This window comes from Corapipo altera, unplaced genomic scaffold (genome assembly GCF_003945725.1).
Source record: "Corapipo altera isolate COAL_440 unplaced genomic scaffold, ASM394572v1 58, whole genome shotgun sequence".
NCBI classification, from domain to species: domain Eukaryota; kingdom Metazoa; phylum Chordata; class Aves; order Passeriformes; family Pipridae; genus Corapipo; species Corapipo altera.
This window is the reverse complement of record NW_020884898.1, coordinates 3315161-3325189: the sequence shown is the minus strand read 5'-3', so window position 1 is coordinate 3325189 and position 10029 is coordinate 3315161. Positions and strand designations below refer to the sequence as shown.

General features: G+C 42.9%; 1 protein-coding gene across 2 annotated transcripts in view; it reads right to left on the bottom strand.

The window, feature by feature from the left end:
• Positions 1-1189: 1189 nt before the first annotated feature.
• The window catches only part of CD96 (CD96 molecule), a 28871-nt gene continuing 20031 nt past the window's right edge, over positions 1190-10029 (bottom strand). Inside the window, exons 11-14 of one of the 2 annotated variants that reach the window (XM_027648819.1) lie at positions 7343-7420; positions 4386-4475; positions 3185-3308; positions 1190-2132 (exon numbers count right to left, since the gene is read on the bottom strand). In XM_027648819.1, the coding sequence (XP_027504620.1) occupies positions 2024-2132; positions 3185-3308; positions 4386-4475; positions 7343-7420 (401 nt within the window). In that variant the 3' untranslated portion in view covers positions 1190-2023. The remainder of the gene's footprint in view (positions 2133-3184; positions 3309-4385; positions 4476-7342; positions 7421-10029) is intronic. The other variant, XM_027648820.1, reaches the window with a different exon arrangement.

The window sequence follows — 10029 nt, the reverse complement described above, 5'->3', positions numbered from 1 at the left end:
CTCCCGGACCGGCTGGAAGCGCTCCTCAGCCAGGCGGAGTCCCGCGGGGATCGTCACTCTGCTCATCCCCCATTTGCGGAGGCAGCGGCAGCAGCAGCATCCTTTCTGGGATGGGCGGGTCGGGGAGCGGCGCCCGCCGCAGGCAGCGGTGGCACCCCTGAGCGCTGTTAGGGGGCGGAGGGAACATCTGCGGCCAGAAGCAACCATGGGGATTAAAATATCCGAGATAAGTAAAATAACCTCCTTCGACAGCTATGCTACGGGCAGTCATCCTCATCTAAGGGCAAGGAGGAAAGTCCTGGCTTTCCACACCCCTTGGAATATTTTTATCCTTCTGGTTTTTGTTTGTTTGTTCGTTCGTGGTTTTTTTACAATTTTTTTTTTTAAGGACAAAAAGCTGCCTTCTTTTGCAGTGATGGACAGTATGACAAAAGTTAAACTACTTTGCTTCTACTACCCCACACAGACAAGAAATGCTCAAATTAACATTGAGCCTTTCACGGATGCAAGGTCATTGTAGTTTTCTAGGACAGAAAGCATTTTCGGTTCAGCACAGATGACAGATTTAGGACTGCTTGTACTACAAGGTAAATAATACAACAAAATACTCGAAAAAGGTCTGTTAGATCATTCTTTCCAGTAAGTAATTAATTTAATCTAAATTCCCGGGAAATACAGTGCTCTGAACCCTGACACTCATCGACCAGCGTTTAGCAGTAAATAAAGCAATCCCATTCCTAAATCAGAATATCAATTTTGAGCCTGACATGATTGAATTGTAGCTGATTTGCATTAATTACAGAAATACCATTGTGGTAACAATACATTTTCAAACAAGCTTAGAGAGCCTTTTTCTTGGCTGCCTGAAGGTAATGTAGGACCACACTGCTGCCAAAAGCAGTGCTCCTGCTGCAGATCTGGTGCCTTGCAATAGTGATCACACAGCTGCTGACCTAGCTGAGAATTGTACAGTAGGAGCTGACCCAATCCCACCCTCTGCACCATCATTTATCCATTAGTGTCAGTGCAAGGAAATATGTAGCCTGGGCAGGACAGGGGTAAGACTGAATCACCTCTTTCACAGGCTTAAGCCACCTGGGAAACTTCCCCTGAGGTTTTGAAAGATAGCAAATGACAGAAACTCATTAAGACCAAAGGAGAAGAAAATTATTATATTCCTTTTTTTTTCCTTAATGGATATCAAAAATATAATTCCACAAAAGCAGACTCAAGTGTAAGCATTGTTTCAAAGGCACAGCACTTCTAAAAGGACTAGAATTTTCCATTGTCTTTAGGCTCCTTGTTCACTTCAGTCCTTAAGTCTCTGGCCCAAAGGTGACTTGTGCATGAGCCCAAAGTTGACTGTTTTTTGTGACTTCACCAATGACAACTGTCTTCTTCACAGACACTTGCACCAGGCCTGCACCATGACCTTTCGTCTCACCAACCCTTCCACGTGATCCCTTGTGCAACCCTCTGCCGAGAGATGCAGATATTTTCTTTCTGCATAAGGTGCTGATTATTTTTTGGTTGGTTTCACAGTGATAGCAAATACTAAGTTGGTCATGTTAGTCCACAGTTAAAAAAAATAATTGTAAGAATGACTCGCGTAGGTATCAGAAAGCTTGTGTTGAGCCACTGTAACCGTGGTGTCCATATGGCAGAGCTGTCATCTCTGTACACTCAGTAAAAGAGAAGCTTCAACACTCTTCAGTCAGGCTGGAGGAGTGATGTGTTAATCCGCTCCCATTAAAAAGACAGCAAATTCCCAGTTGATCACCTAATTCAAATTAAGCACGTGTAATCTCCCGGTGGCACTCACAGTGGTGTTAGCTGTAATGCGTACATAGAGACAGACAGGATGAAGTGTCCTAAGGAATGCTCAGCTTCCAACGGTAATGTCATGTAGGCACTCTGAATTTTAATGTGGGTCATTAAGACCCAACTCCTGTAGTCACTGTTCTAAAGACAGAGCCTTTTAACTGTTGGTCTTCTGCAGGCTACACAGGGGGTGTAGGCAGTGCTACAGGTTTTCTAGTTCGTGGCAGGAAGGGGGAGTCCCATCAGACTCCACCATGGAGGTGTACTTTATTGGAGGTGGTGGTGGCTTGAAAGATGGAGGTCTGTTCATACTGAAATAGAGGAGAAAAAATGCACTATCACACAAAAACTGCATAAAAGACTGATGTAAAATGATCACAGGAGGGGGTAGATTGACACTAAGAGCACCTGACATTAGCTTTTACATACTGCAACTTCCCTGATTCTGTTTTATAACCCCAGCACACCTCCTAGTATTCATTTGGCTTTCTCAGCTCACACTTCACAATTTTACTTTATTCATGTTTTAAAAGAACAGAACATGGTTCTGATGAACCATTCAAAACCAGAGGTCTTTTGCTCACACTACTCTCTGAAGGTATATTTAATGACTTTTAACTTTTTTTGGGGGGTCAGTTTATAAGCTAAGATAAATAAAGGTCTCATCCCAAATCACTGAAAAAAATCAACCCTATTTTTCCCTTCCGTATACAGGATTTGTAGTTGTGTTTCGAAAGGGTTTTCTAGAATTATAAGTGATTCATTTTCACCATGAATTTTCCAACATTTTAATAATGTTAGTCAGATTAGAAATAATTGTCTCTTAGATACTACTTTTACCAGTAGATCTCCGAGTGTGTTAGTAGGGAATTAAACTTTGGTAATAATTACAAATTCAATGCTTCTTTGACTGGGATTAAGTTTCAGGTAGCCTACTTTCACATATATTATTCACAACTCAAATAGAGCTGCCCTAGAAGTACAATTTCATTAAAACATGTCCTCAAGTCACCATGGAAAATGAGAGAGCAAAAGCAGCTGGCAGGGAGGCTAATAGAAGTGGGGGACTCCGGGGACAAAAATTGACTGTTATTCTTCCCTTACACCCTGAAGCTGCACTGCAGCTCTTTTCTTAAAGTTTATTTTAAAGATAACCCACAAAACAGATGAAAGGACTAAAAACACTCCACTTTTCATATTGCTGTATGAAAAAAAATAGCATTACCAATCCATGTACTTAAAGGCCTCCTGTGCTGTGAGTCATCTCAAATGAAAAGGTGTAAATCCAAACAGCTGGGTCAGAGTTTGTGCTGTCCATTGTGCCACGCCTCCCACCCCTGTGGCTCCCCTCACTTGTACTTACATCTCTTTCTGGTACTGACACCATTTCCTGATGCCCACAGCTATTAGAGAACTGCAGAAGAGGAGCAGGACGGCCACCACTGTTGGCCAGGGGAAGCGACTGGTGTTTGTGTTCCTCTCATCACCTGTAGGGGACACACCGATCAGAGCTCATCCCAACACCCTCAGAAAGCAGGAAAATCTGGGCTTGCTGCCCGCGGCTTGTTGCTCCCCCAAGCACAGCCCCAAAATTACCACCACACTGTCACATTCCCAGCCTGAGGATTCCAAACTCTGGGTGTTGCAGCTCTGATTTATGGACTTAACCCGCTTTTGTTCTTACTGGGTTTGTGAGCTGGTTTCAGCCACCCATCAGTTCACATGATGAGATTATTCAGGCACAGTCCAGCAAGTGTTTCATCCAAAACCCATTGGCTTTCTCTGTCCCCCTGTGAGCTTCTCTGTGAAGAGGAAGCAATTCACAGTGCAGCTGGGCACAGCTGTCCTTCCCAGGGGTTTATTTTTCACACCACTGACACCAAACCCTGCCAAAATGTCTGGCCAAGGGCTCAGCTGCATTTTTGGTGACACAGCATCCCTGTCTCAGCTCCATTCCAGCTGCCTCTCCCCACCACGGTGCTTGGATTCCCCCCCTGCTGCACAGCCACCCTTGGGGGTGCTGATGGCTGACAGAGGTGTCCTCAGGGTCCTGGATATGGAAAAGAAAGAAGGAGCACAGTACTCCTCCAGCTGCTGCAGAGGGTGCAGCAATGATCTGGGTGCCACAGGGGGCTGGAGCACAAGGTCCCTGGGTGATACACCTCGGTGTCACCTCCCTGTGCATCACACCCCTGTGCAAGGCTGGCTGTACTGGTATGTCACCCAGCCTGGGTCTTACCCACTGTGGCAGCCAGTGCTGTGGCCTGGCACCAAGTCTACCACACTGCATGAGCCATGAGATTTCCCTAGGGCACAAGAGCATGATTGGCCAAATTTTGCTGCTAGAAGAAAACGTGCACTGTACTTTTGCTTGCATTTGGAGGGGGAAGGCTGGAATGCCAAAAGCCTGTGACAGGCTGCGGTGTGAAGACACGGCAGCTGAGACTCCTTTTCATCTCTTTTCCTTTTTTTGGAATCCTCTGGTCAAATGGACATGATGCTCCAGGTTTTGTGCTTCTGCAATGGCATGCTGAAAGAAGAGGATTTGTAGGATAATGTCTCACCAGTACTGTTGAGCAGGCTGCTGGTAGTAAAGAAATCTTTCCCTCCGGTAGCTGAAATTGTCTGGTCTGTGACGCTGTAGGACAGATTACCTAAAAACATATGGGCACAAAACATTTTTAGTAACTTTTTCAGGTGTTTTAAAATGAGGACTGTCTTTTGAACACACTGTTATTCACCCTGTTGAAAACTGGAAATCAAATTCCAGGATCAGGGTGTCAAAATTTGATAAAAGCACATTTTTTATCTAATACCTAGTATCTGGTGTTAGATAAAAAATGTGCTTTTATCAAATTAAAGAATATTAGAAGAAAAGGAAGGAAGGAAGGAAGCTGGGAGAGAAAGAGAGAAGAAAGAGAGAAAGAGAGAAGAGAGAGAGAAAGAGAGAAGAGAGAGAGAAAGAGAGGAAGGAAGGAAGGAAGGAAGGAAGGAAGGAAGGAAGGAAGGAAGGAAGGAAGGAAGAAAGGAAGAACGGAAGAAGAAAGGAAGAAAGGAAGAAAGGAAGGAAGGAAGGAAGGAAGAAAGGAAGAAAGGAAGAAAGGAAGGGAGAAAGAAAGGAAGGGAGAAAGAAAACACCTTTTAAAATGTTACAACAAGCCAGCATTGAGCTGTGCTGTGGTCTAGGAGAATGATAAGCTCTTTGTGTCTTTGATGGTAATGAAAAACCTAAAGATATTAAGTGGCTTAGCAACAGCACAAAGAGTCTGCCTTTGTCACAGCTAAGCAAAACCTCAGTCTCCTCTGTCAAGTGCTGTGTCTGAACCACAAAAATAATCTATCATCTGTTTGTAGGCAGTATTTTGCCCTTCCTAATAGAACTAAGCTACCTATGTCTGAATCAGTGCTGCCTAAGGATACATTTCTGTTTTTCCTAGCCACCTCCATATTCACAGCTTCTGAAATAATACCTAAAACATGCAACTAGACAATGGCACAACATTTCCAGAGGTGCCACGGCACTTATGGTGTGCCAGGGTTGTATTCTCAGAGGAGTGTGTGGCATTCCTGAGGCTTTGTGGAGACTCTGTAGTGGAATCATTCAAATCTGTACAAAAAAAATAATGTCCTTCAATTATCTTCTAAGCCTGCACCTATGACTGCTTCATTAGCTCAGCTGTGGCTATTTTGTACTCTTAGCCTTTCTCTGATGCAAACAACAAATGAAATAACAGAGGAACCTGAAAGTCTCTGGTATAATTGCTGATTTACAAATCCAAGAAAAAAACCAAAACACTGTTTAAATGATATGAATGAAACACTAGATAGAACCAGGAGAATCTTTTTCTTATTAGATGCTGGCTTCGATTGAAATTGAACACTGAAGTGTATGTGTATATATAAATATATATATATATATGTAGTGTATATATATATGTAGGTATGTATGCATGTATGCAGTAAAAAGCCCTATGAAAATCTGTCCAAATTTAGGGAACTCTAAAAAGTCACTGAGACTTTTGGATATTAATTCAATTCTTTTCTTCTTGCTTATTAGGTGTTTAATTTTATGAGAATAAGCATGACAGTTCTGGCATTTTATAAAGTTATATATATTAAAAACAAAAAAGACATGCACTTAGAGATTCCTTAGCACTGTGCTCTGTGCAGCACACTGATGAGCACTAGTTATTCTTATTTACATAATGGCTTGTGTTAGAGCCTCAGAGGACTGAAATGATAATGGTAATTGCTGTTGTAGGAGCCCAGTGGCCCTGGGAGGGCACAGGGATACATGTTGGTATGCCTAAGCAGGCTTGCTGTTGCCTGTGTGCTCTGAAATTACCCTCAATTACAGCTGCAGGACTGAGGACCCTTCAAGGCCATTATCTCTTAGCCAGTGGTCAGGCAGGCACAGATGTAGGGAAGCAATGTGGGGATGACTGGTGCAATGCACAGTATATCCTGCAAATATTAGTGTAATTCAGCATGCTTTTAGCAAAGATTGCCACCAGCAAGCTGTGCAAGAACGGAATTGTGAAGCATTAGAAGTTGTCATGAGGTTGTGGTCTAAATGTGTGGTTGTGGGTTGTACGTGGGTAAATAAGCACTGGAGTGTTACCAAAAATATATTCAGAAAATGGAAAGCGGCTGCTACATTTGCACTTCAGCCAAAAGACGACTCCCATGCAAATGCAAAAGCTCACTGACAGTTCCTGCCTGCTCCAAAAGCACAAGGACAAACCAAGATTTTAAAAAAGAAAGTCACTTTGGGCTTCTTGCTGCTGAGCAGAGATTTTCTAAAGGGAAAGACTTCTGAAAAAATGTTCACCTTAGGGTTTTTTTTTTAATTGATTTATTGATCTTTAATGAGGCTGCCTTTCAATGTTCTATTAGGCAGCCTTTATTGCTCCACATTATCTCATTATTTCATTGCTACTCTGCGATTTTATTTAGCTTCTCTGGCAATTTATTTCATCTATAAACTACCTTCAGTACTTACTACATTTGCCTAGCAACTCTCTCAATTGTAATATTGTTAAAATAAATATGTCTATTGAAACCAGGATACTCAAACGTTTTTTCATTCCTCTTTTGCCACTGCAAATCCTTGACAGCTTGGAAACTCGGGCTTTTATCTTCTAACTCAACGGAATTCAACAGGGAAATTGTTTCTGTGAAGTATTGAAAAGCTGGTACAGATGACTCCACGTGACTTTTGGCCTCTGCTCAGACACAATTTCTCCATGTTTAGTAATAATGTTTGCATGGCAATGTGGTGACTATCAACCAGCAGCTGAAAATAAGCCCCACAGAGCTAATGCTCTCGGGAAAGGTATCTCGACCTGAGGACCTGAGTACCTGCTGCTCTACTTTTTGCAAGATGCTCCAGGCTACTGTGGACTTGCAACCCAACGCTCGCTAAGGTAGTGCCACCTTTTCACTTTGCAGCCCCCATAGTTGGCTTCATAACTCCCCTGTTACAGTCCTACGAAGAAAAGGAGACACATCATCTACTCACGTGCTGCTGTCAGACTCTCACTTAATGCTGTGGCGCTGGTGTAGCTTTTTGTCTCTGTGTTAGAAGCCAGTGCTCCTGCTGAAAAACACACAAGCTTGTAAAAATTGCCGTAGGGAACCATAATGCTTGTTTTTCATTTTCCCTGTCTTTCTTCACTGTTTCCTGACTAATAAGGTCAAACAGTTGTAGCCCACTACTTGAGATTCTGGCTTGCCTCACACAAGCACTACACAACTCCACGTCTTCTTTGAAAGCCTATCACAAGCTAGAACCTTGACTGAGATAGATGAATAAACTTTGACAAAACATTTGGAGCATTTTTGTATTTCAGCTTAGTTTCAGATGAAGCTCTATAGCTTGGAGTGCACTGGCTTGTTTCGTCCTGAAGCCAGAGCAGCGACGAACAAACATACATAAATCAGAACCTAGACAGGATGTCACCAGCTCCAGGGAAACAAAACTGTTTTCCCAACTACCAAAGGGAAGTTTTGAAGAAGTTAATGTACAGGAGTCAAACCTGCAATGTCTGATGCCAAAAGCCAATTTCTTTAACATTTTCCTTTAAGTTTTTTTTTTAAGTGCTAAGATTTCTAGAGCTCAGCTAGCTATTTATCTGACATTTAAACACAGATGGTGGCTAGCAATAGACCTCTATTTTCCCAAAAGGACTCTTTTACATTTACTAAAAAGAGTTCAACTTCCTTAACAACTGTCTCATTTTTGGAAAAAAAATATCATTAAGCCATCTAAACAAACCCAAGAAGGTGAAATGCAGCTGTAACCCATCACTCGAAGCCTGAGCTTCTCTGTGCTCAGACATAGAGCTATTGTGGAAGCTGAGCAAAGTCCAGGCTGCAGTTTTAACAGCCTTGGTTTTGTTTTCCCTGCTCCTGCCTCTCTATGTCCACTCTTCCCTTGAATCCGTTCCCAGCTGTCTCTTAGATTTTCGTTAAAAACTTGCAAAATAGCAGGAACTGAACCAAACCAGTGGACTAAAACGGCAGGCCTGGACTTGGCATCCTGACTCAGCTGCAGCCCAGAGGATTTGCTTAAGCAGCTGATGGTGGCACCAGTGTGAGAACCAGCAGTGAGCCAGAGAGGAGAAGCACCAATCCAAGGTTGGCATACTGCAACTGCCACATGTTGGGAGCATTCACTAAAAGACAGTTGTTTCCTGGGCTACTTACAGAAGACAAATGGCTCAGCTCCACCTTATATTATGACTTTTACCTCATACCTCCTCAGCCAGTGAAGATGTGTAATTCAGGAAGGAGAGTCTTCTCTATTCACAATGTATATTTATAGCCTTTGTCATTACATTTTTTGTTGACACAGAAGGGCTTTCAGTCCACTTGGACAAGCAACTTTGCTGTTCTGCTCTCAGCCGGGCAAGTGTCTCTGGTTTGGGGATGGGAACAGCAGCATGAGAAGCAGCAAACCTTCATTTCAGTGCCACTGCAGTCTGTGTTCCTGCCTTGGCATATCTCATCTAGCCTCTTTGTGCCCCCAGGCTTTATGTTGTGATTCAACTCCTGCAAGGAAGCCTTGGGTTTGGTGTCTTCATCCAGTGTTACCCCCAACTGCTGCCCTTCACATTGCTCTCTTATCTCTGCTAGAGAGTAACTTTAAGGTTTAAGGTTACTTTAAGAGAGGGTTGCAGGACTGAATTTACACAGCCCAAGGAGAATAGTCAATGCCCCACAGGCTCATAAAAGTCTGTTGCAATCAAATTTTTTTTGTCTGGGAGAACAAGGCTTCTGAAATACTCTTGCTGGTGGCTACCTCGGCGGTGCATCATTCCTGAGCCAAAGCTATGGTGCTGTTAAGGAGAGGAACAACAACTTGCCATTTTGCCTCCTCCTTGTGCTGCCTGCACTGCCGTTTTGCATGTGCTTCTTTGTCTAAAATGAAGAGTGTGTGCCATGTGTGTGTTTAGTTAGAAGCTGTGGCAGTGAGCACACCTCTGCTGCCAGTGAGGGCTGCCCCAGCACCCTTCTATCTGCTGCTTAAAACCAGCCAGTCCTACAGGGATCAACAGCTGGGCTTCAAAAGAGACTTTAAAGAAAAGAGTGCTTGCAGACAGGCTGTGCTGTAAGAAAATGCACTCTGCTGTGGCTGGTGGGCATTAACGCTGTATTTTGAGATCAGAAGGTAGGAGGTTCTCAGCTTCACCTGCTCTTGATTCAGGCTGCTGCTGCACTGTCCAGCCCACTGGTTTAACCTCTCCCTGGGGAAGAGAGGTTAAACCCTTCCTAGCGTTACTCTGCCCTCCACTGGCCTTGGTGTTGCCAGCCTAAAGAAGAAATTACTGAGTTACCTGTAGTAAACATTTTGTTTATTGTTGCTTTGTATTTGGACTTCTGTGCTCCGATGTTTGGGTTGCACTTTTTCTAGCTCTAATGTAATTCTATTTTGGTATGATATTTAATTAAAGAGAGTAGGTATTCTTTGTAAACAATATAATATAATAACACTAATTAATATATACTCAATGTCAGTTCAGTTGCCAAATTTAGTGCATATATCCTAAATGGAACATTAAAAAAGATAAAATCACTAAAGCATTTTCTCATATATTTACTTTTGAACTGTGGTTATACTGACTGTGGTTAGTGTACTTCCTAGTGTATAATGCACTAGGAAAAGGGTTTCAGGAGACAGTAAATTGTTTGCTACAAAAAAACCAA